Raw genomic sequence first — 26,730 nt, 5'->3', positions numbered from 1 at the left:
GAGAAGGATCCTTGTGGCTCACACCCATACAATATAAGTGTTAAACCCATTATTCCTCCTTTGAGAAGCTTCCTGTTAATCAGGTGGGGGGCACTAGGAGAGAGGCCCTGTTCTCAGTGTGCCAACAAAACCCCCTTGAGAAACCAGTTCCATTTAAGGAGTGTGGGCATCTTCTCCTTTCTTCCCTGAATTGGCCTCTTTTGCTGTGGATATATCTATCATCAGAACTAATGTTCTCCATATTTAAACAAAATTAAGGCTTGCCATTTTGGTGGGGACTGGGGCTAGGGGAGGGGCCACTGCATTTCAAAGTAGAATAAACAGAAAAGCCATATTAAAGGAGGAGGAGGTTGTTTAGTGAGGCTTGAAGTGAGGACAGGTGCTTCCTCCCATGTTGAGAATCAGTGACCCCTGGGAATCGCATTTCCCGTTGAGCAGGAGCCCATGGCAGGCTGAGTCTGGCCAAAGTCCCGGTGGTGGAACCCAGAACAAGCACTAGAGAAAACCCAGCATTTTCCAGAGGTTCTTTTGGGATCCTCAAAAGAAAGAGATTCAAGACTTGACGTGGTTACTCACACCATCTCACCCATACAGACCTTCACACTCTCACACTCGGGACATCACACTGTGGCTCTGTGCAGATGGCCGCGGCCTCCTGTGCTTTGTGGTTGTTCAGTCCCAGCTGGCTGGTTCTGGTGTGAAGCACTCTCTATAGCCAATGGGCCTCTGAGGATGCACACATAGTGGGGTGACAGGCAGCTTCGCTGAAGAAAAAGTGCACCCGTGCCTCAGGTGGGAGGATGTGATGACGTGCCCCCACGCAGCGGGAACTCGGGCCTTTAAAAAGCCGAGGAAGCAGCCTCAGAGCAAGCGGTGGTTCCACTGGAGGAAAGCACACCCAGGTCTCACATTAAAGAAGCCAAACTGTCTGCTTCAAAGAAAAAAGGCAACATCCTGTCACAGGCCATGCTCTGGCAAAAACGTAAGTGGTTTGATTGTGGCTGTCAAAGCCAAGTAAGCACAGTCAGGGGCCAGGAGATCACCCTTGGCTTGGAGTTGGGGAGGTGGGGGTGATGGGGCTACAAGGCCTGGGTTCCAAGCTGGGGAGCAGAAAGGAAGGGGGTGGGCGAGATGGAGCCTGGTGGAGAAACCAACCTGTCAGAGGTGATGCTGATTTTCCAGGCTGGGCGGGGGGGATGAGCTAGTGTCCCAAGGTGGGACAGCTCATCATATCTCTGCTTCTGTGCATGAATCACTGTGGTGAAGAAAGGGCAGTTTATGATTCACAAAACAAAAGCCAGATGTGATATGGGGTTGGGGCCGGAGGGGAAAGTGGTACAGTTGTTTACATGAGGGGCTTTATTTTTATAGGCAGATACTCTTCAGCCCATTGTTTAGTTTGGGGGACCTGTTTCTATCTGAATTTTTTAGCTCTCTGCTGAAAGTCAATGCATTGGCACAGGGTGGAAAACTGATTTTGAGAAGTGGGTCTTTATTCGCTTTGCTCTCTGGCCTCTTGTTCTTTTTCCCATTCTGTGGTAAGACTAGTATGTCCCAGTGTGGAAAGGAAGGAGGTGTCTCTTTGACCTTGATTTTTATCCCTGGAGTTGGATGGAACAACTGTGAACTTTATTTTCCATTATGTGGACTAAACAGGAACTTGTGTTATTCATCATTGAAATCATACAGAGATTATCTGCAATATTTCTTTTATGAGGTAAATGAAGTAAATAGACAATCTCTTGAGAGATGAAGCTTATGGGAGTCCAGTTCTGTACTTCTTCAGGCAAGAAGTGTCACCAAAAAAATTGCTCTATTCTTTTTAAAGGTGCTTAGTTCTTTAAAATAAATGCCTTTCAATTAATTCAGGCATACTTACCTCCAGAGCAAACTTAGTCTAAGAGAATATAGATTTACAGAAAAAGGTAAATTAGGAAGTTTATTTTATAATTGACTATTCTATTGGATACTTTGAAGTTCTGAAAATATAAATTCATTAATTAAAATGTGACTTACAGTCCCATTATAACCAATTTTTGTTTTTATTTCTTGTGTAATTTCTCTGGAGTTGGAATTTGTTAATGCAAGACACAAAGGAGTGACTTCAACATTTTTCATGAGAGATGCATTTTTGTAAATAAAAAGAAATGAACTTTAATTTGGATTTAGAGTTATGGACTCCTTCCAAGATAATTAGGAACATTTTACTTTGGATGTTGTACAACTTGACCAGAAAGAGGATAAAGAAATATCCTATCCTTCCAGAAGCAATGACAGCCAATTCCATTGGGAGCGCTTTGTGGGTTAGGGCAGGGGGCCTTAATGTCTTTTCTAAGCATCCATATGACCTCTCACTTTGAGCTGAATTATTTGGGTTTTATATGAGTCCCTCCTTTTTTCAGTTCTTTTGTTTCTTATATTTAAAATGGAGGTAAAAACAATATCCCTTTTGCAGAGCTATCCTTAGCAAATGATGCTAACTGCTTGGTTCTGTCTGCTTCAGCCTCTGAGATGGGTTACTTCTCTAGGTAATATTTTCTCTTCTCAGACACTACATTTTTTATTTTCTAATATTCCCTAAGAGATGAAAAGTGTGTTTTTTTAAAAAAAGGGGATGCCAAAGGGCATGCTTTTTGCTCATATCCTTGGGGGCTAGCCAGATATAGCAAAAACTCCATCAAAAGGGGACCATATGTAAGCTCTTCAGTGGAATAAATGGGGGTGAACTTTTCCACATGTTCAAATGAATGCACACCATAGTTCTCTTTAATTGTCCTTTAGAGCCTTAAAGAAAACTAGGAAAGGCCCTGTGCACTGCACCTATCCTCTCAACCAGGACCCACGTATGTGGTACTCAGGGAGGGCACCTGGATGACTAAACCCTGTGGGAAAACCAGTAAAAACAGGGCGGCATCATCAACCCACTTAGAATCACCGATGGAAGGGCAGGGTTTGAAATCAGACACCAAGAGTGCTGAAAAGGCACTTTCTTTTTTCAGAAAACACCCTCGAGGCATGAGGTGAAATGACTGTGCCCTGGGGTTCTGGAAAGGGTTAAGAAAACATTCACTTTGTAAAAGTTGCCTCCTTCTTACCTGGTCCATGACCCCTGTTTGTGGACTAAATGTGAACACAGGCTTTGCTAGATCCGAGAATAGCGTGACAATACTCCGAACTGCTGGCACAGAGAAATGATCTTCAGGCCCCAACTATGGATTAAAAATGTACTTGACTGGCCAATTGGATAATTGCAGATTCTCTCTCTGGTTCTGCACTTGGCCCTGCCTGCCTGTCCCACATAGCATAGAACTTACATCTGCACCAACTAGTCATGGAACAAAAAAACAAACAAACAAACAAACAAAAAAACAGAATGAGTTTTGGAGTGAGATAGGGCTGGATTTGACAGGTAGATATCAACTGAGTTATTTCACCTTCTCACATTCTTAAAAATCTGAAAAATGGGGATTCTAATTAGTTTTTGTGAGAACTAAAGTAGAGAATATGGGCGAAGTGATATCAAGTCAGTGACTGCCTTCCCTACCAGACATCTTCCATCTGGTAAGCCCATCTTGAGTCATCAGGGTTATACCAAATTCCTTCTTGTATGTCCTTTTCTACGCTTTGATTAGAAGAGATAAAAAGCCTCAATCAAAAATATTCTTGGGTGTTAGGATCTAGTGACATTTTTCCAAGTGTCTAAAATGGTGATCTGCAAATATGGCCTGGGTGTCAAATCAGGCCAACTGCCTGTTTTTGTAAATAAAGTTATTAGAACACATGCCTCTTTATTTGCATCTCATTCGAGGCTATTTTGCTTTGATGACGGTATTGAATAGTTGTGACAGAGACAGTACATCACATGAAGCCTATAGTGATAAGTGTCTGGCCTATTATAGAAAGTTTATGCCCTCTGGTCTTAGATAATTTGCTTTGTACTTCAAGCATTCATTTCCTTAAGGTACTCAATATCCTGGGCTTGCACTGTGTCAGCAGCAACGGTAGATATAACTTGCAGCCAATTTATTAACTTTGTCCAATGCCCAAAATTGATTTGATTGAATTTCTTCCTTAAAAGTGATAATATGTGTATAATATACCCAACACCACTTGTTAGAGAGGAAATAAATCGGACAACTGCATTTTATTACTCTTGTTTGTATTAAGAAAAAAAATCTACATGATAATGGAAAACAGACTTAACTGATTTTCTTTTGACTGGTTGTTTCATATCCCATAGACTGGGCCTTGGTGTTAGTTTTATTGTAGAGCTCAAGGGAGCATCTTAGGAAATAGCTATTATCAAATTATTACGGCACAAATATGCCTTTGCTCTCAGATAACTTGAACAGAGAGGAGGTTTAGCAAACAGATAAGTTAGGATATCAAAACTGTCATGAACATAGAACTCTGCTCTTAGGATTTACCCTAGGGTTTCATTAAATAGACAACGTTTTTAGAGCGCTTAAGGGGAAGGAAGATGTAAATATACATATAATTTTTGGAAACTTGAAATCTCCTGCATGGATTCAGACACCCTTAAAACAAGAAGGAACACCACCTCTAATATTTCTATTTTGTGTTACAACCTTTGCTTACTTAATAGGCCTAAACACCTCTAGTGCTTACCAAGTTTATCCATGATTCAGTGATTCCTTTTTTATTTTTAGTACCAGGGATTGAACCCAGGGACGCTTAACCACTGAGCCACATCTTCAGCCCTTTTTAATATTTTATTTAGAGACAAGGTCTTGCTGAGTTGCTTAGAGCCTTGCTAAATTGCTGAGGCTAGTTTTAAATCTGCGATCCTGCCTCAGCCTCCAAGGCTGTTGGGATTATAGGTGTAAGCCTATAATCTACATGACAATGGAAAACAGACTTACCTGCTAATGGAAAACAAACTTAACCTGACTGATTCAGTGGTTCTTGCTGTGAAAGACAAGTTGAATCCAAAGGAGAGACACAAATTCACAGGCATCTTCTGCAGGTGGAATAGGTGACACATCTACCAAGCACACAGATTTAATTGGTAAAGGAACAGATGGTTTTCATGGTGGATATTTTATTTCTTTCTCCCCACATTTACTAAAGTTAAATGCCAAATTTGTCCCCTTTCTACACCCAAAAAGTTTTGAAAGCTTTCTTCCAAATGTATTCTTTTGTGATAAACAAACAAACAAAAAAATCAAGATTGTCTACACTTATTCATTGAATGTGTGCACATTTGATTAATTAAGAAGCCCTATAAATGTTTGTTTTAACTTTCTCATTACAAAATAAGTATATCAGTTTCCCCCCTCTAATTTCTTCCAAAAAACAGTTTATTTTCTGACTAAATGAAAATGTCCTGTAATTTCTCATTCTGAACCAACCAAATTGAAGTTGGGTGATTATGATCATTAACATAATTTTCACCTTTAAGAACTACCTAGCAATATTCAAGTGGGCCTGCCTTGGATGGGGAGAGGTCTTCTCTGAAACCTCTTATCCTGGTTGTGAGATGCTGTAGACAAGGCCTTGTTTTTGTAGACAGGAGACAAAGACTCTAGTTTGCACCATAGAAAATCAGACACAGAGCCATCAGCCAGCTACCTAACCACTTTGGATCTCATATGAAATGAAACTTGTTTTTTTCCTGGCTAAGGGCAAGGAAACTGAACTTGATTGAAATTCTTTTCCAGTGCTTATTGCTGAGTTAAGCACCTATAAAAAATAAAGCACCTTTAAATTCAAGAGTCCATAATATGCCGGGCACAGTGGTGCATTCCTATAATCCCAGCATCTCAGGAGGTTGAGGCAGGAGGATCAGGAGTTCAAAGCCAGCTTCAGCAAAAGCGAGGTGCTAAGCAACTCAGGAAACTCTGTCTCTAAATAAAATATAAAATAGGGCTGGGAATGTAACTCAGTGGTCGAGTGCCCCTGAGTTCTATGCCCAGAACTCCCCCACCAAAAAAGAGAGTCCATAATATAAGGGAAGGGATTTTTGCATCTGCTTAGAGTGTTCTTTTCAGCATTGGCTACACAATGGAAACCTCTGAGGAGATTTAGGAAACACTGATCCCTGAGTCCCAACTTGGAACTTCTGGTTAAATTTCCCTGGGCATTGGGATTTTCAAATGCTTTCCTGGGTGATTCTCATGTGTAGTCAAGATTGAGAACTGCTGAGTTGGAGATTGAAATCCTAGCTTCTACTTTACCTTTGGATTTTGCACGACTGTGAGCAAAACATACTTAATCCCTTAAATAGTGATAAATAGCAGTGTCGGGTCATTGAGTACTTACTTGGTGCATGCAATATACCAAAGGTTCTGTTGGACCCATTTGGATTACATTTTGTGGCTCATGAAGAGACCTGAAATAATAGAAATTTAAATAAGCAATATTTTCTGTCATGTAAAAGAAGCTCATGTTTATCTGCTCAGGATTGTATGGAGTCTATACTGCACCCATGATATCCCTGTCTTTCTGATCTGCTATCCATGGCTTATGGCTTTTGTCCTCAAGATTTCTTCATAGCTATCATTCTAACTTGAGCCACTATATTTGTGTTGTTCTTCACATTTTCAGACAAGGTCAAGGAAGAAAAGGGAGAAACAAAAAACAATGCATCTCTATCATGCCCCTTCCCCCAACACAAAACTCCTAACATGTAACGGCCACTCCTACCTAGGAGGGAGAGCAGCATAACTGTTTAGCTGGGCACATTGCCACACTCCAGAATGCAGGGGTTGTTAGGAAGGAGGGAGAAGGCAGATGTTGGGTGTGACAACTGCCAGTCTTTGCCATGCTTTGAATGTGTTATCTCATTTAATTCTCATAAAAACTCCATGGCATAGTTTCTGTTGCAAGGTCTTTGCATAGATGAGGAAATTGAAGCTTCAAGATTAGGTTAGTTACTCACCCACATAGTGAAATTAATTTGACCCAGACCTCAAGTAATGACTTGCTAAGCTGTTCTGTTTGCCACACACTTAGAAAGTGCTCTTGATCAAAGTTTAGGCCTTCCACACTAGGTAAAGGCCAAGGGCAAATGAAGTCTACCAGTCTTGAGAATTTACTTTTTTTTTTTGGTCCTGGGGATTGAACTCAGGGACACTCTACTACTGAGCCACATCCTTACCCCTATTTTGTATTTTATTTAGAGACAGGATCTCACTGAGTTGCTTAACACCTTGCTTATGCTGAGGCAGGCTTTGAACTCCTGATCCTCCTGCCTCAACCTCCTGAGCTGCTGGGATTACAGATATGCACCACCATGCCTGGCGAGAACTCACTTTTGATGTGTTTGGCTTATGCTTCAGCTTACTGGTTGAAGAAAACAGGATCTGTGCTTGATATCTATATCCATAAGTAGGTACATATAAATATAGATATAAGTATATTTTTGGGGGGGTACTGGTGATTGAACTTGGGCACTTGACCACTGAGCCATATCCCCAATCCTTTTTTTTAAATATTTTTATTTAGAGGCAGGATCTCACTGAATTGCTTAGTGCCTCACCTTTGCTGAGGCTATCTTTGAATTCGAGATTCTCCTGTCTCAGCCTCCTTAGCTGCTGTGATTACATGCGTTCCCACTGTGCCTGGCTTGTGCTTGCTATTGCACCTCCTTCCTTGGGACCTTTGCAGACATCTTGGTTAATGGAAGGCTCAAAGAGGAGCCTAGAGCCTGCTCTAAATAATCTAGTGCCTCTGTTTCCTGAGCAGCTATAATGGAAATCCTGTGTGGCAGCCTGTGTTGGGAGTCCAGGCTTCTGCCTCCTGGGAACTTCCTTCCTTCTGAATCATCTAGACTTTGCAAGAGCCAGCCTGTCCTTTCTCATCTCTGTGTGTGAGTGTAAGTGAGATGTGGAGTAGGGTTTTAATTTGAGTTGGAGAGGGCCATCTCTGTTCTTTGTTTGCTATTAATAGTTTAAAGCTCATCTTCGAGGTTTATGCCTAGTGGTGTGTGATGCTGGCAAGTCCCTTTGCCTCTTTCTGCCACCATCTCTTTATGTATGAGCCAAGGATGTGGCTCTTTCTTCATAGGGTTGGGTGTACTGTGCTTAGCATTAAGAAGGAACCAATAAATAGTAGTTACAATTATCATTTTCTTATTCTCTTTCACTCTACCTCTGGGAACAAAGTTTGTGCAGGCTAATTGTAGACTGCAACATGTATGCCCTCTTGGGTTCTACATTTCTTATGAAATGGTGGGGCATGTATTCCGAGTCTTGTAATTAATAATAGGGTTCATGATTAAGCTGATGGTTAAGCCTCCCATTCTGTGACCAACCTGGCTATGATTACCCTACCACCCTGGTAAGGTAGGATGCTAGCAAGTCTTGTACTGACTGGAAAACTTGTGTTTGTTTTTTAATTCACCAGATTGGACCAAGGTGTTTATAAACTACTCATGAGCAGAATGACACTTGAAATATGCAAGAAATAGCACTAATGATACTGAAAACCGAAACAACTATGTGCTACCTCCTTTTCTTAGTAATGGTTTCATAGTACCAATTTCTGGGAAGAGCTGGTAGCCAAAGAATTATAAACTAAAATCATTTTCAGGCCAGGTGTTGGGACCAAAAAGAATTTGACCACCCTTAAAAAAAGCTGAATTTCTTTTTAATTTAAGAGAAAGAATCATACACTGAATTGAAAGTAAGGAAAAAAATAAAGCTTATTAAAACTTTCTGGTCTGAGAAATCTTGAGGAGAGAGAAAAGAAAGGAATGAAGAGACGCAAAGGAGTTGAAAATAGGAGAAAGTCTTAATGTTGGATGAAAGCCACGTCAATTCAGGGAAGAAAGGTGCAGAAGGAAAATCTGTCATCTCTTCATCATCCCATTCATGCCTGTACTCATCCATCCATCCATTCATCCATCCATCCATCCATCCATCCATCCATCTATCCATCAACCCATCCAATAATGGAATGATTTCTAGATAGAGAAATTAACAAATGAAATAAATTATCTTCAGAAGGAAGTAAGGGTAGCTGGGATCAGGAAATATGCCACCAAACATATGACATATAGGTATATAGGTCCTGAGGCATTGATGATAGGTTCTTTGCTAAGATTCTGAGACATACAGATGCATCTTAGCATTGGGAAGACCATCCAAGGACATATCGGTTGATAGACACAATTTTTGTGGTCATAATTCTCTTTATTCAAACCACGTCTACAGAACCCTAATGTAAAAGTTAAGATGGAGCAGTTCTGAGGAGTTATCCAGAGTTCAGATTGCTCATTAACTTCCATATTTCCCTGCCTCTGTCCCTCTTTTGGCACCTACAGTCACTATAACTATATTTTAGGGTTCTTCAGATCACAGACAACCACCTGACCTGATCAATCCTTCACTCTTTTCAACAAGATTCATGGTGGCTGCGCACAGGTTCTTGGCTTACAGATTAAACTGCTGGGAAGGGTTGCATTTGTCTTTGTGGAGCTTTGAAGATGTGAAGGTCATGTTTTCAGTTTTTGTGGGTTTCTAGTAAATAAGGGGAAGGGGAAATTCTTCAACAATTGACCTAGTCACAGTTTTCCCAAACTTGATATTCTAATAACCCCAACTCTTCTGCACTGTCCTTCACAGGGGAATCCCCCACATCATGAGGGCCATTGGTTAGTAAATCTGAGAATTACCCACCAAAGCTCATCTTGACGGGTATCTTGGCTTTTATCATGAGTCCATCATTGGGACTGCTTCTACCCAAAATGACTGTATCCCAGGCCACCGTGAGCCTTGGGCCTTTGGATCTGACGTTAAGTGCACAACTGTTGCTGGGTCTGAAAGTCCTTCCAAGGGAGTGGCGGTCCTTAAATGAATGTTTCAGGAAAAGTTTCTTTCTTTCATAAGAAAATCACAACTAGACAGAGGTTAATCAGGGAATAAACAACTGAATTTCTAGCTGTCTCCTCCAGTTGCCTAACCCACAGATTTTTTTTTCCTGTCCTAGATCAGACTGGCAATTCTAGATTCAGGCCTATATTTAATAAAGAAAGATGTGTCCATTTCCTCTTCTCCATCCCTCCCTATGATGCTGCCTTGCTATAGAATTTAGGTGGGTACCCAGGGTGGTTGAACTCTCTTGTTCAATGCCTAATAAAGATCTATTGCTCTCCAGATCTCAGGTTAGGCCCTTTCTTTCCCCTTTTGAGGCCTGCTACTCTTTAAAAAATCTGAGGCAATACCCAATATGCCATCCAAAAATAGTCTATTATGCACCAGATACACATGTCAATCTTCCACAATTCTTGCAATAACCCTTTAAGGTGGAAGTTATTCTTATTTTGCAGAGAGACAAACTGATGCACACATATGCTAAGTGATTTTCCAAAGGTCACACAGGTAATAAGGAGTGTAAACAGGCTTGGCAAACTAGGTCTGCATAAGACACAAACTATACCACACTGCTGCTTCTGCTGCTGTTGCTGCTACTACTCTTCATCCTCCTCCTTTTTTTTTTTTTGATACTAGAGATTGAACACAGGGATACTTAACCACTGAGTTGTATCCAAAGACTGTCTTTTAAAAAAAAAATTTATTTTTGAGACAGTGTCTCACTAAATTGTTTAGTGTCTCATTAAGTCACTGGCTTTGAACTGGTAATCTTCCTGCCTCAGCCTCCCAAGCCACTGGAATTACAAGTGTGTGCCACTGCACCCTGCCCACACTGCTTCTTAATGTCAAGGATTTTAGGGTTGCTTTAGTTACTTCCTCCCTTTTCAAATGAAATAGTTCCACCCTTAAATGGAGGCTGGTTATGACTTCATCAAGGGTAGCTCTACTCTGGCTCAAAAACCATTGCAAATTCAACTCTCAGATTTAAAATCTCTGAAACCAGCTGATTTCCATATTAGAATCTGAGTCCCTGGTACTGTTATTCTCCTGGTGGGCTAATCAACCAAACTAGGGTTATACCAGCTGGTGAAACAACCTTATGGTTCACCCAGGGCCTGCCACTTTGAGTGTCTTGGATGAGATTCATTCGCATGGTGTGACCCGAACCTCTGTCCCCAGACCTCTCTTTGCATTGGAGAGAAGAGATCAGTCATGGCTTTTGTCCCTCTTCTCTTTATGCAGTCCCTATAGACAGGGCTCCCTAACTTGCTGCTCATTTAAGCATTACTGAGTCAGGTGGAGGTGGAAACAAGTTCTGAAACAGATGCAGCTCTGTCACAGTTTGAAATTCTAGACTTGCTTGTGCTATTATTTGATTAACTCTATAATCATTAGAGCAGACTGTAAGCTCCTTGAGGGCAGGGACCTAGCATGCTACACCTACTAAGTACTTGCTCAATGAATGCTCTGCCAGTGGTCTCTTGATCTTGACCCCTACCTTGGGACGAGGCATATCTGAGATGGGAACCCTTTCTGCTCTGGTGACCCCAGTTTCTGTAAAGGGCGGGCAGATGCAGCTGGTTTCTCAGGTGGACCTGTCTGCTGTCATTTCAGTCAAAAAATACCAAAAATAAGACCTTGCGGGGAATTGTTTGAGTCTCTCAGTTCTTGTCACTCCTCACGTGAACAGGCTGCTGGCAAGTTTCTTTGTGGACTGCCTTCAGCTGAGAAACACTATTTCTTGGGGGAACTAGCAATGAAGGGGGACAGGGTCAGAGTGATTGAAGCCCACACTCCAACTGAAAGGAGAGTTAGGATTGACTCAGAGACCGTTTGATGATTAATCTCCAGAGAAATAAATGGGACTTGCTCGGGCAGGGAGGAAGGAGGAAGGGGATGAGGAAGAAATGTACTCTGTTGGGAATCAGAGGTCCTGGGTTTGCTTGATGATAATGTTTTAAGTGTGGTATTGGGCAAGTCACCGAACATCTCCAAAGATCATTTTCCTCATCTGTAAAAGAAGGGAGGGAGAGTAAAATGCCTCCCGCATCGACTTCAGAGATTGTAGTGAGGCCTCACATGAAATCTTTTGAGTCAAGGGCTCTGTGAGCCACAGATCATCATGCAAATATGAGTGTGGTTATTTCAGAGTTCTTGGGGGTTTAAGACTGTGACCAGGAAACACATGGACATTTGTCACCTATTCATTCAACATACCTGGTTCTGCATAATAAAGAAGTGGATCCACTAACCTTCCATGCTCTGCTTATTCCATGGGAGGTTTGGAGGGAGGGTGAACTGGTGGTTTGAAAGGTGAGGAGAGCACCTGGGGAATGGACATCTGAACACTTGGTGCTTGTGATGAAAGAAGCAGAGGGCTACTGCTACACAGAAGCCTCTTGCACTTGAGGTCTTTGGCTGTCTCTGAGGGACATACAGGACATTTGGGGCAATCCAGGTAACACTCAAGGCTTGTGAGTGGGAACACTTCAGGTGGGAGCTTGGTGGGTCAGGGTGGGCTGTGGGCAAATGACTTTTCATCTATACCTAAAGTAACTTGAGAGGAGTCCCTGTGTAATCACGGTGGGTATCCTCACTGGCTATGGCTTCCTTTACATAGCAATCACCAGGTTCCTAGGCCCCTGCAGTCTGAAGCTCTGTGTCTCTAAAACTAAACAACCCTTTGCAGTTACTCCAAACGTACTTCAGGTGCAAGCCTGCCCTGGCTCTCTGTATCAGGACTGTTCTCTCTAGTTCCCTTCAGCACCCCTAGGTCTGGGAAACTTCTACGTAACTGGAGCTTTTCCCATTATACTTGCCTGTGGTTGGTAACTGAGCATCCTGCAGGGTGTTGAGAACGAATGTGTACTTTAGAGTGGGGACACAGGCAGGGGAAATGCCCCTGACTCTTCCCCTTTTCTGGCCAGTCCAGAATCAGCCACCATCTTTGAGATCTCTTGAGAGAGACATCCCAGCCTACTGGTCATGACAGCCATTACTCCCTAGCTGCCCTAGCATACTGACAAGTAGCATCAAATCCCGATTTAGTCCATTTTCTCTCAATCTTCTGAACAACTGTAAAGCCACATCTCCTGCCTTTGTTCTGCTTTCATTATCCATTTTTTTCTTCTCTTCCTTAAGTGTTATCTAGATTTCTAGAATATATGAATGATGTGTTTACATGTCGTGGCTGCGAGTTCCCTTCAGTTCAAACATTAGTGAATGGAAAGCCCACATTTACATGAATATGGAATCTCTTTGTTGGAGTACATTAAAAAAAAGAAAAAAAAAGGAAACTACAATCTAGAGTAAATTGGGTGGGAAAGCCTTTCTGTAGTGTGTCAAGTCCAAACTTTGGCCAAAGCCCAAGTTCTTTCTTCCTGCTTGGAGAAAAGTCAGCCATTGTTTATGAATGGAAAGAACAAATTTGACTCAGGCCTTCACCCTCAAAAGAGCACCAGCAGTAGCATTACAGTTAGGAAATTCTTTAGTCTACTTTTCCAGAAGATCTAAACTCTCTTAGGCCATGACCATAAACAAGGTTCTTTACACTCAGGTGAATAATGTCAGCAACTTTTCAGACTTTGTTTTCAGTTAGAAACTAGGGCAAATTCATTAGCCCTAGGTTCATATTTCTGTTGTTCATTTTTTTTTTGTTTTACTGTAAGTAAAGAGAAAATTTTGTTTTTCCTTAGTGAATCTACTTCTTTCTTTTTAATAATAATGAAGATCAGCTGCAAAAGATCTTATAGTGGTAACCTGGAGCGATCAATAGAGTGTCATCATCGATAGTGTGTTGCATGTCCTTCTGAGCTTGAAAGTTTTTATCTTTCAAAATGGTGTTGTGTGGCTATAGCCTTGAGGTTCAACCAGTTGTAAATGGAAAGACTTCTCAGTGGGCAAGATTGTCAGGATGGGTTGTCAAGATGGGTTAGAAAGATTTCTGTTCTCTGGTTCCTGTGTGATAGAGATGCATGCTTATCTGAGATCCCACCTAACCCAGCAGCTCTCTTAACTGTTGTTCAAATTGCTGGCTAGACTGGTGGGAAATCACAAGAGAACATGGCTGGAAGAAGGGTCTTCTCTCAAGAGCATTTTGGAGGCTGATGTAGGGAATAAATGCCTGTATGACATGGCTCTTTTAGATCTGCTCGGGAAGAGAGGTTGGTTATTGGTGACCAGTGCCTGGTGACCTGCCTCCTTAGTTGAGTAGTTTCTGTGCTGTGGCTTCAATGTGGTTTGCATGGGATCATTAAATAAACATGTGCCAAAATTTTGCATATTTCCTCAGCAAAATTTTATTATACCTCCATCAAGGAACAGGAGCGCCATACTTATTAAAATCAGTAGAATCCTGTATCCTTAGCTTGGTAGAGAGCGAGCACAAATATGCAGCCAGGGATGCTGTGTGAGGTGACCTGTTGGCCCGAGTCTGTCATGCTCTGTGGTCTCCAGTGGAACGGCAGCTGCAGGACTCTTATTTTTGTGACGTGAAGCATGTCTGGGTGTGTGACAGAGGGAACTGAAATACACTCTGCTGACTTTTTATACCTTCATATTTTTTTTTTCATTGCTCATTTTGGAAAAGGGAAGCCCTCACTGGGGCCAAATTAATGGGTTTTGCTCTAAATTAATTTCATTCCTCCCCTACACCCTAATGGCAACTGACTTCCAGTAATATGGAAAGGCAATATGGTGAACTTCTCAGCCCCCAAAGGGAGATTTCCAATGAAGGCCAAGAGGTTCATGTTTAGGTGGACAAATTTTTCTGTGATGGGCAAAGGAATGTTCTGGGAGACTTAAAAGACTCTCAAACCACATGCTAAATAGCAAGAAACCTTCAGGCTTTAAGGCTATTCTATCTAGAGCTACAATTTGATCAGGGGATTATTAAAATTTCTATTTAATTCTACTTTGGGAAATTGGGCTTTCATCTTCTCTGCTGATGTATCTATTATTTCAATCTGCTCTTTTATTTTCTTTGGATAGTCTTTTTCATTGTTATTTTAAAACATTATTTTAATAATTCTTAAAAATTCTTTAAAATATTCCAGTTCAGTTGCTTTCTTTTTTCTTCCTTTTCTTTTTTCTTTTTTTTTGGGGGGGAGTGTTGAATTCAGGGGCACTCAAATACGGAGCCACATCCCCCAGCCCTATTTTGCATTTTTTTTTTTTAAAGAGAGAGTGAGAGAGAGAATTTTTTAACATCCATTCCTTAGTTTTCGGCGCACACAACATCCTTGTTTGCATGTGGTGCTGAGGATCAAACCCCGGGCCGCATGCATGCCAAGAGAGCACGGTACTGCTTGAGCCACATCCCCAGCCCCTATTTTGTATTTTTTATAGAGACAGCATCTCACTGAGTTGCTTAGTGCCTTGCTTTTGCTGAGGCTGGCTTTGAACTTGTGATCCTCTTGCCCCTGAGCTTCTGGGATTACAGGCATGAGCCACTGTGCCTGGCTCAGCTGTTTTAAAGTTAGTTCAATTCAGGGATCCAGCAGCCCCAAGGTGAGTCAATCATGATTTCAGACAAACTTCTTTTCCTCTTGCAAAGTTGTGTTTGTGGGCTCATTTCTCATACTGGTGGCAGTTAGAAGCATAATGTTTACTGTGGAATTAGGTCCATTGTTGCTCCTCAGAGTTTGGTGTGAAAGGCACTTCACTTTTGGGCTCCCTTAGGAATGTCCTGAGGCTTTGGATTCTGATATTTCACAAACACTTTGCACAGATGCTGTTGGAAGCAGCCTCACTCTTGTCTGCTCAGATGAAGTCAGTTACAGGATTCCTTGGCAGGTGGTTGCGGGACACAGGAGTGGGCATCAGGCGACCTTGGGAGCTGTGGGACTTTGCAAACTGTAATAGCAGGAGGCGGGGACTTAGAAATTGCTCTGCATACACTCTGTTGTTTCAGGGCACATCTGTTGACACTGGCTTCCAAGGAAGTCCAGGCATTAGAAGGCGATACTCTCTGCTGGCAGCACTTCCTCCAAACCCTCTTTGTTCATTGATTTAAAAACAACAGGAGGCAGGAAGCCCAAGATCCTGGAAGTACCCAGCTGGTCTCTGTCCAGCCAAGTGTGTGGTGTGTCCCCTTCCTGGTAGGGAGTGAAACTTGGAGGCCTCTGGGCCCTTCCCCAGAACTGTATATGCAAATCAAAGTGGGGAGAGCAATGTACTTCTCTTTGATCTGGGCTGAGATGTGTGCATATGGGATGGAGCCTTTCTTGTCTCCTAGCTAAGGTTAGAGGGTGACCACAGTGCTCGGACCCCTAGATAACTTCATACCCTGAATTTTTCACAAGTGTACAGTGCCTTAGTCTGCATTAGCTGGAAGTCCAGCTAGAAACAAGCATGGGTTGGATGACATGAGTGTGAATGACCCTGATGTGGCTGTGGTGACCCTGAGAAGGGGTAAGCAGAATATGGGAGAAGCAGGTATCCCTGCTGTTTGCCAAGTAAGGCCACACCTAGGTTCCATGAGCAGCATGGGGCATCAATAAACAGACACAGACATGGCAAGTGGAGTTTATATGGGAGTGATACACCCAGGAAGAATGCTTGGGGTTAAAAAAATGTCACTAAGAATTGACTAACGACTGGGAAGTCATTCAGGTCTCCAGGACCTTCAGATGCTAAAAAAGGATATTACTACTAATGATAATATTAGTTCACATATATCAAATGCTTATCCTGTGCCAAATTCTATTGCAAGCACTTTACATGTTGTAGGGTTGTAGGATAATATTATCCAATTATCCTACAACAAGCATACCATTATGATCCTCATCTCATGGAGGAGAAAGCTATAAATGGATGAATTGTGAGTTTCTTTAGAAAGTAATGTAAGGAAATATAGTTCTTCTTACCACAGACAGGTTTGGTAGAAGGAAAAGCTTTCTGACATTATAGTTCTCCAAAGGACAGTGGAAGGGATGGAAGGAAGAGAAGAAAAAAACATGTATTAAGCATCTACCATATGCCTGAGCCTGGCCTTGGTATCTCCTGTGAATCACTTCAGTTAATCCTTGCAATAATTGTATTAGGAATGGGTTATTATTTTCATTTTACAGATGAGGAAACTGAGGCCCAGAGTCATTCAATAAAACTGAAAATTTTCTAGCAGTAAGTAGCAACCTAGATTTGAATACCAGTGTTTTTGGCTCTCCCATTCATTGCTGTTGCTTCTTAGAATCAAGATGAAGGTGATCGGAGGCACAGATACTAGGCCAGCTTCTCCTGTTGTATACTCATGTGTCAGCCTGAATTTCACAGGCTTTGGTCTTCATTCCGCTGGTAGCTGTTTTATTGCTTATATTCCTGACTAGACTGCAAGATGAACATGGTGCCCAGGAATTTTAAAGAGTGAATGAAGACCAGTACAGAACCCTTGTTATGACAAGAAAAGTTAAAATGAGGATAATTAATCTCCCATTGGGATGTTGTAGACAGATTCTTCTGTTAAATCAGGGATGAATTATCGGTGATTCCAATCCCAGCACGTCTTCAGAATTACCAGAGGGATTTCTATCCATGTTGACTCTTAGGCCTACCCAAAATTAGATTCTCTGGGAGCAGGGGCCTGGCTATCAGACTTGGCATCACTCTGGTTGATTCTGCTACATGGTCAGGTGAGGGACCCCAGCTGATGTGTCTGAAGACTAGCCTGATGCACATCATCTGTCCTTGGGCTTGCTTCCTTCTTGCTACCTGTGCCTAAGCTTCTCTGCCTACTGGGCTTTGAGGCAAGGCCAAGCTGATACCTACAGCCCAAAGGGAGGTCTTGTGCTGACTCAGGCCCAGGACCTTATCAGCTGAGTATTTGCTGAGCAAAGTTCAGCCAAGGCAGCACTCTGGATCCGGGTTTAGCAGCTACTCAGGCTTCCGGGCCTTTGATTCAGAGACCGGTCCTTGGGGCCCTTATCAGTGAATAATAATGGGCCCCGTATGTGAGTCCTAAGGGTCAGTGCTTCTTACCACTCTTGGCTGATCTAGGCCTGGCCTCCAAGGATCCAGGGCCCCTAGACCACAGGCTGTCTGAGCAGGCACATTGTCACAGCATAGCAGGATTGCTTTTGGCTTGCTCTCCCTGGTTAAGAAGAGCCCTGTGATCTGGCCCATATTTGGATTGGTCTTTTGGTTTCTTGTATTTGGGTTGGTGCTTTTAGTTTCTTTGATTACAAAGGTAGAGAAAACCTTTTAGCAGCAAGGAAAACCTGATCCCAGGTTGTATAGTTCACCATTAGGTGTTTGTCCTATGTCCTGGGTGTTCCAGAGAACCTAGGTGCCACTTGCTATAGCCCATTAATTCCAAAGGTACTGAAGAGGTGAAAGACAGATGAATGAAAGCACATTTTAAAGAATCACCAATTGATTAATCAACAAATAGCTACTGAACTCATTAGAGACATGCCACTTGAGAAGATATAGATAAATAAGGTGTAATAGCTCACCTTGGGAAGTTTATAATCTACCTGTGGCATTAGAAACTTATGCCAAAAATAATATTATATGCAGATAAAAATTTCTTGAGTGCTTACTGTGTGTCTGATTTTATTCAAAGCATATAGCTAATTTCTTATTTATTAGGTCAAGTGACTCCTCAGAATATTCTTTTAATAATAAATTCAGAGTCTCAGGGGCAGGATTCGAGGCCTGTGACATTGGACTCAGAGTCCCAGATCTTTCTGCCACCCTCTGCTGCCACCTATGATGAATGCTAACCAGATCTGGGAATATTTGAGTTGTGGTTATAGAAATTCCATAGTTTATAGGGGTTGAAAGACGTAGGAGAGAATCTGCCCGTGGTAAAATCTCAAGAGATGAGGAGGTAAGACATATAGGGACCATGTAGAGAAGAAGACAGACCTTCTGGTGGAATCAGAGTGTATGTAGCTGTTACTGTGCAAAGTGGTTAGAAAAATGGTTCAGATCTCACTGTGAAGTCCTTTCATTTTAGACAGAGGGGTTGGGCATCAACTGCTGGGTGTGAAGGAGCCACAGCGGGCTTGAGGGCAGGAAGAGTGACAATACTGGGAGAAATATTCTAGGAAGTCTCATGTGGTCCTCTCAGGTGTTCAAGCACAACTTAGTAGAGTAGGCGGATCCTTGAGACAATGGGCACCTGGGTTTGGGGTTTGTCTGAGAAGGGCCACAGGTTCCAGTGACATTGCTTTCCACAGCCACAGCTCCAGAACAAGCTCCGGCCCCACCTCGGCCATACCAGGGTGTCCGAGTGAAGGAGCCAGTGAAGGAACTGCTGAGGAGGAAGCGTGGCCATGCCAGCAGCGGGACAGCTGTTACACCTACTGCGGTGAGGGGGCCACAGTGGACAGTGTGTGTGTTGGGGGTCACAGAGGGTTGGGCAGGGGTGTACCCGTTGGGGGAAGGAAGGCAGGCAGTTACACGGGGATGTATAGGAGATGGACCTAGTTCCTTGAGGTGGGATGAGGGGCAGGGGGCCGGCTTGCTCAGCCCATAGAACAGAGAGAGCTGTTGATGAGGCCTCAGGAAGTGAATGACACACCTTGGTGTGAGTTGGGCGTTCCTTCTGGGAAGAGAAAGATGCCATTTCCCTAAATCACAGCATTCTTGCAAAATGGAAACACAAATCCCTCTAAATGGCTGGAGTGTTTTATTCTGATCAGGGAGAGTCTTGCCTAAGCTTTCTACCCTGGAGTCCCTGGATGGGTTCCCTGCCTAGAACTGAGTGAAGATGGCTAAGCACCAGTCCTGTCCTGTCTTCTCCCTCTAGGTGGTGCTGCCCCATCAGCCCCTGGCGACCTACACCACAGTGGGTAAGAGCTCCCCACAGCCCTGGTGTCCTTCAGTCCCCTCATCTGGGTGGCATGGGCAGTTCTATAATTTCCTTTCTTCCACAGGTCCCTCCTGCCTTGACATGGAAGTTTCTGCTTCTACAGTGACGGAGGAGGGGGCCCTATGTGCCGGCTGGCTTTCCCAACCTGCCCCTGCCACTCTCCAGCCCCTGACCCCATGGACACCCTACACTGAGTATGTGTCCCATGAAGCTGTCAGCTGCCCCTACTCAGCTGACATGTATGTGCAGCCCGTGTGTCCGAGCTACACGGTTGTGGGGCCCTCCTCAGTGCTGACCTACGCCTCCCCTCCGCTCATCACCAACGTCACGGTATGTCACACAAAACAGAGCTGTACCTGCCTGCCTAAGGCACCTGTTTAGAAGTAGGGCTTTCTGACCCCTGGTCTTCCTTGGAGTTGGTTCCCGGGATCATCAGGTCATCCAAGTCTACCATGTCCAGGGAGGCCTGCTCCTATTTTCATTTACCTAACTATCTCCCATAAACATACCTGTCTTGTCGTGCCTTTTGTTCCTTTTGGTTGGGGAGAGCTCCTGCTTCTGTCCTGAATCTCCCCAGCTGGCCTGAAAGCAGTGAGTCTTGGTGACAAAGTTTTTAGTGAATGGGATACCAGGTGGACTCTGCCTTTCAATTCAATAAGGGAGTGATTTGGGGAGTGATTTTTCACTGATTGTGGGAAGATTTCTAGGCTGAGCAAAAGATGACAGAACTTTTCAGAAAACTGTATTTTTGAGTCAGACCCAGCTATAGGGTATTTTTGTTATCTTTTGAGCTCTCTCTCTAATGTCAGATTGCTTGTGTTCAAATCCAGCCCTTTACCCTTTAAGCTGTATGTCCCTGGCTTACTAACTTGATTTGTTGGAGCCTCAGCGTCCTCATCTGTAAAATGGAAATACTAACAAGAGGGAGGTTGTTGGGATGAAATGAGGTTATGCATGTGGAAGTTTCAGCACAGTTCCTGGCATACAGAAATCACTCACTCAATAAATAAATTATTCACTGTCATCATATCAAAGTCTGCCAGCAATGTCAACCAACGCCCTCCTTCAACTGCCAGGCAGGAAAAGAAGGTCCTGCTCTCTGCCACTCCTGCCCCCAGGAATGGGGGAAGGCAGTCATAGTTTTGTGAATGGTGTGACATATGTGACCAAAGGAATGGGAGTCCCTCCAGTGTGCAGGAAAGAAAAGGCTGATAGTTGTAGGGGTACCCAGCTGAACTCCAGGGAAATTGGGAAGTAGAGCTGGGTTTCCTGAGCAGTCATAGAGGCCACCCTCCAGGTGGAGCTTGTTTTGGTTCTCCATGACCCTTGGGTTCCCTGGAGGGTCTAGTGTCATCTGATACACCTGTTCCCTGCCTCTAAGCACCTTCCTGGGAAGGCTTGTGGAAGGCCCACCTGGCTATCCTTGACATGAAGGTCTCTGCTTCTACAGTGAGGGAGGAGGGGGCCCTGTGTGCTGGCTGGCTCCAAAGATGAAGCAAGTCATTTCCATATCAGGGGCCCTTGGCCGGGACAAAGAGGGCAGGACATAATGGTTCCCAGCCATTTCATTACCAAGGCTTCTTTTCTTTATTTATTCCCTTTCATCATCCCCACCTTCTTCTTTGAAATGTTCTGTGTAGCAAACAAACTGTATTTAGTAAGAAATAATTTATTTGTTTTGCTGTTTTGTGAATTAACTCATCAAAGCTGGCTTGTGCTACCAGTCAGCACTCCTGATCAGCAGAGATAAGAACTGTATGGTGCTGGTTTAGTGTAATTCTACCCCTGCACAAGGAACCCTGCAGTTGTAATTGACCTATAGAAGTTGAGGACACAAAAATGAAGGGTTTCCATTTGGATTTTTGAAGTAATGGAAATAATCAGGCTTTTCCAGATCCTGTCTAGTTTCAGGTTGCTGGATTGGGTTCCTGAGGCTCATGTCAAAGGAGATGAAGTGGCTGTGCACAGTGAAATGTGCACACCAGCCAGGATGGGGGGAGCTTCCAGCTCCAACATGCTATGGAAAAACACCCTAAAGCCTTGCTACTCAAACTGTGCTCCCTGGACCAGTTGCATTGGCATGGCCTAAGATCTAACTAGACATGCAGAACTCCAGACCCTTCTCTAGACCTCTTGGACCCAAATATGGAAGCTGGGAAAAAAACAACAACAATAAATTGTGTTCTAAAAGACTCCAGTAGTTTATTTTCAAGGCATAGTGGCAACTGGAGAGAGATGACAAGGGAACAGGGATGAAAGGGGGAAATTTTGGCCATCTTAACATCAATTCATGCAGAGAACCTCTACTTCTGCCTACTTGCCTCCACTGTGAAAGAATAGTAGGATCTAGGTGCTGCCTCTGGCAGGCGGGATCTAGGTTTGTGAGATAGTCACTGTACAGGTGGGATTTTTGGTTCATGGAGCTCATGGGAGAATGGCCCTGGGCCTTGGAGCATCATGGGTCACCAGGGATGCCATGGCTATTTGCAGCTCAGAAACTGGAGGAGAGGATGCAGGAGGCACAAGCAGCAGGAGAAAGGCCATATTCACTGACAGAGCAGTGCTTTCCCCCATCACAGAATGGCTGGGCTTCCCAGGTCACCACCAGAAAGTGATGCAGTTGTGTTGTTCACTCAGACCTCAGGAGGCCAGATCTGCTGTGTGGAGCCAGTGTGTCTGGGCAGGACAGCGGCCACCTCCAAGATACAGCTTCTGGGCTATGTGACAACCTCATTCTTTAACATGTATAATTCAGAATTTAAGATACATGTATTTTTCACATTTTAAGGTTTCAGAAATTGGGATATATTTTATATTCAATGAAATCTAGAAAATCCTCTCTAATTTGCTCAACCCTATGACTTCATTACCAATTGTATCCCATTTAATAGATGAGAAAAATGGAGCTTATGAGTTGGGAAGTAGCATAAGCAAGAACATGTAGCTAGTAAGTGACAGATGATGGATACAATTTAAGTGTGTCTAACTCTCCCTTGAGGGAGGTTTTGAGAAGGAGGAGGTAGAGCCCCCTGAAGTGAGAAACAGGGAAGGGCAGAGTTGAAGGAAGAATTGGAGATTCTTGAGTCAAGGGTGGGCAGGTGGATGTGCCAGGGCTGCTAAACCTTGGTCCTGTGTTTCCTCATCACAGACAAGAAGCGCTGCCACACCCACGGTGGGACCCCAGCTGGAGGGCCCAGAGCACCAGGCGCCCCTCACCTATTTCCCGTGGGCTCAACCTCTTTCCACACTGCCCACCTCCACCCTGCAGTACCAGCCTCCAGCCCCAACCCTGCCTGGGCCTCAATTTGTCCAGCTCCCCATCTCTATTCCTGAACCAGTCCTTCAGGACATGGATGACCCCAGGAGAGCCATCAGTTCCCTGACCATCGACAAGCTGCTCTTGGAGGAAGAAGATAGCAACACCTATGAGCTTAACCACACCCTCTCCGTGGAAGGCTTTTAGGGCTGGATCCCACTTGAGAATCCTTTCCCCTGAAACTGGGATTTAAAAATAAGCTTGCAGTTGAGCTCAGATTCATATCTGGAATAACCATTTTATAACATGACCATTTCATAACATCATATCAAAACATAACGTAACTACACTTTTTACACGAAGCTAGAACTGTAGTCTTCCCTTTCTCCCTACTTCTCTTTCTTCTTTTTTTTCCAGTCCTCTTCCTTTGGTAAGAGAAATTCAGGATATTAGGGATAATATTTGATGCCAAGTTTTGTCAATTCTGCAATCCACTTCATTTCCATTTCTATCACTTCTCATTCCTCAGGGATGTCCTTTTCTTTCCAGTGCCCTCTGCTGTGTCATAGCAGCAGCATTGTAGAACTGTCCCAGGGCCAGTTACACCCTCTGTCATTTTGAGATATATGGGTGCCCTGCGGGGAGACCAGCCTTGCCAGCATCTCCTGGGCGAGGCAGCCCAGGGCAAACCTGATGCCAGAGTCCTTGAGCTGTCAGTTCTCATAGTTGCTCCTTTGTTTGCTGTTCTCAGCCTTGGCCAGATTTACAGTCTGGGCAGCAAAGGCTCAAGGGCTGGGGCTCAGCATAGTGACAGATAGGGATGGGAAAGGGTAGGGGCAGGTCAGGGAAGGGAGAGAGGGCAGAAGAGGCCTGGGAACACACTTTGGGGTTGGGGTGGGGGTGTGGAAGGGGAAGCTGGGTCTTAGGGGGAGAGGAGGAAGGCTGAGAAGTCATTTAGCTCTAGGTTTCTTGATTTCTAAGAGGCACAGTGAATTCAGGAAAAATATTGCATTAAGAGTTAGTTTTGAAGCTCTTCTAGAGGATGTTTCCAAAGAAAGCTGAGTTGCCATAAACAGAAGGATGGATGTGTTTTGTGTCCCCTTCCAGATACTCTGCCATACCCCATGAAGCCTATTGGCAAGGGGTCCTGCTTAGTGATGTTATGTGGATTTTCTAAATGTCTTAGGACATCTATAAGCCACCATTATGAGGAGCCAGGGCTTCTTCCTTCCAAGCACCATCCTTCCTGGGGGTTTCTAGAGCCTTAGCCAGAAGTACCATTAGGTTTTATTTCAATTTTTCTTTTATATCATTGCAGGGGACTGAGTACAATTGTTGCCAGGGTGCTTAGCTCCTGATGGTGGATGTGTGCCTTGGGAGCCAGCACAATCGTCTGCTGATGACACCATTGTCACCATTAGGCAGTCACTTTAGTCAGCAGAATCCACATAGAAGTAATATGGGAGGGAGAAGGGGAATTGCACAGAAGATGGAAGGAGACCCTCATCGTTATACAAAATACATATATGATGGTGTGAGGGGGAAGAAAAAAGATAGAGAAATATGTCACAGTAGATTGGGTAGAGAGAGGTGATGGGAGGGGAGGGAAGGGGAGGGGGGATAGGGAGGGCAGTAGAATACAACAGACACTAGTATCGCTGTAGGTATAAACGTGGATGTATAACCAATGTGATCCTGCCATCTGTACATGTGGAAAAATGAGAATTCATACACCATTTGAATCAAATGTATGATATGTCAAGATTATTGTATTGTCTTGAGCAACTAATTAAAAAAAAGAAGTAATAGACTGCTGGGAAATGAACAATTTCTTTGACACATTTTCTTTGCCATTCTAAATAAAAACTCTGGACAAAGTTGCCTTTCTTTTTTTAGAAGTTTTTTCCTATTTGGGTTATATTTTAACCCAAATTCTTGGTATCTGCTTAAAACCCCAGTACACATATTTTGAATTATTTTTATTCAGACTTAATGTTTCATTTTAAAAGCTTGATACAGCAACGTAGATGATAAATGTACATCTCGATTGACAGTACGTAATCAGGCAAGGGAGAGGAGAGGTCCCAATCCTGTTGGATTAAACTCCTGGTTCCCCATAGAAATCTATGCAAGATTTTCCAACTCTTTGAGGATTTGAGAGGATGCAGAAACAACCTTTACAAAGGAACTAAAGTTGGCAAAGAAAATATGTAGTTGTTAGGATTGAAATTGTATCTTTCCCCCTTCTTACCTTGAGGCCCGATGGCTTGTTTGTAATCATTCATTTAGGTTTCTTTCTGGGTTATTCTGCTAAGATGGAAACATTTTCAATAAAGATTTATGGAGTCATTTCTGCACCAAAGTGTTTTATTTCTTATAAAATTAATCCCCCCTTAGTTTTCAGTCTCCGAATGGCAGTGCCATTAGAGGATTTTGCAAAGTGATCTGTTGCAAAGAGGAGATAAAAACCCATCGCTGCTGTGTTCACCGTCCAATTATCCCGTATAGGTCATACACATGGGATGGCCAGGTGGCTTGGTCTCCAGGAGACTGGGGAGTGGGTTGGTGTCTGAGAATTGAAAGAAAATATTTCACTTCTATTGCTCCCATTATACATGTTACAGAAGTAACTGATGATGCTGGTTGTCCAGGGAAAAGTTCTACCATTTGCATTTCTAAAGAGCCACCAGTCAGGACCCAGGGACTTGTAATATCATGCCCAGTGAAACTCATCTCTTAGTGCTTGACATCACAGTGAAATGGAAATTGAAGAATTCAGTCAGTTCCCTCCACCATCAATCCTTGGAGTGAGTAGCAATTTTGGAGGGGGCTCCTTTCCTGGTTGTTTCCTGAGTTACTAAGGACTTATGAGCTCTCTGCCTTTTTTGTTAATCTTTGTTGGGGCAATTGCTTTCAAATTAACCATGTTATTCTACTGTATGTCTTATTTCCAGATCTGATGGGATAGTAACATATCCAGGTTTTTAGCTCAATTGAGAGTATTGAGACCATTAATTATTTTTGTGTAGTCATGTAGATCAAAACCTTGAAAAAAAGAGCTGGGGTTGTAGCTCAGTGGGGAAGCACTTGCCTAGCATGGGTGGGGCCCTGGGTTTGATTCTCAGCACCACATTATAATACATAAATAAAATAAAGCTTAAATTCTTTAAAAAAAATACCAGAAGACATGAAGGAAAGGCATTAGGGTTTTTTTCCTATAGCTTTAGTGAGACTCAACTATAAGAAAAGCTCTATTAAAAATGCACTGTGCCTTAATCAACTGTCTTTTGAAGTAATAGTGTGAACAGCCTGGTCTGCAATGGGAAGAGAGAGGTCAGCTTGGTGTTTTGTAAGATTCTGTTCTGCATTTCCAGCATGAAGATGGGGATCCAGGAACAGATGAGTATATGGTAAGATGAAAAGCTAGACATGTAGAAAATAACAACATCATATAACCAAGTGGCTCAAATTCCCTGAACATCAGGCTGTAACCCATCTAAGTGGAAGTTTAAAGATATATTCTAAAACTAAACATAAATTTCTTGAAATCAGAAACCATTGGTAACTTATTTTATATGAATTTACTTCATTTGTGAGTCTAGAATGATATGCTCAATGATTTCTTGTTGAATTAATTGGGGAGATTCTCTACTGACTGCTCCTAAATTTGTTATGGATGATTGCAAGTTGATTATAGGAGGGTCTCCGTAACTGGACCTGTAGACACAGATGCTGCTCAAATGTTTTCTCTGAAAGCTTGGATAGAAATATCCAGAAGCCGGCATTCTATTTGTCAGTTCTATAGCTGCAAAAGGAGTTTGATT

The 26,730-nt window shown here is 43.1% G+C and overlaps 1 protein-coding gene across 1 annotated transcript; it reads left to right on the top strand.

Annotated features, from left to right (window-relative positions):
• Positions 1 to 16,201: 16,201 nt before the first annotated feature.
• On the top strand, positions 16,202 to 23,113 carry Pou2af1 (POU class 2 homeobox associating factor 1). Its single transcript, XM_077797322.1, has 5 exons — positions 16,202 to 16,271; positions 19,016 to 19,146; positions 19,588 to 19,630; positions 19,715 to 19,980; positions 22,799 to 23,113. The coding sequence occupies exons 1-5, from the start codon at positions 16,202 to 16,204 to the stop codon at positions 23,111 to 23,113; spliced, it is 825 nt and encodes a 274-aa protein (XP_077653448.1).
• The last annotated feature ends 3,617 nt before the right edge of the window (positions 23,114 to 26,730 follow it).

This window comes from Urocitellus parryii, chromosome 4, assembly GCF_045843805.1.
Source record: "Urocitellus parryii isolate mUroPar1 chromosome 4, mUroPar1.hap1, whole genome shotgun sequence".
Taxonomy (NCBI): Eukaryota; Metazoa; Chordata; class Mammalia; order Rodentia; family Sciuridae; genus Urocitellus; species Urocitellus parryii.
Note: the sequence above shows the minus strand (reverse complement) of the source record. Positions and strands in the feature narration are given on the sequence as shown.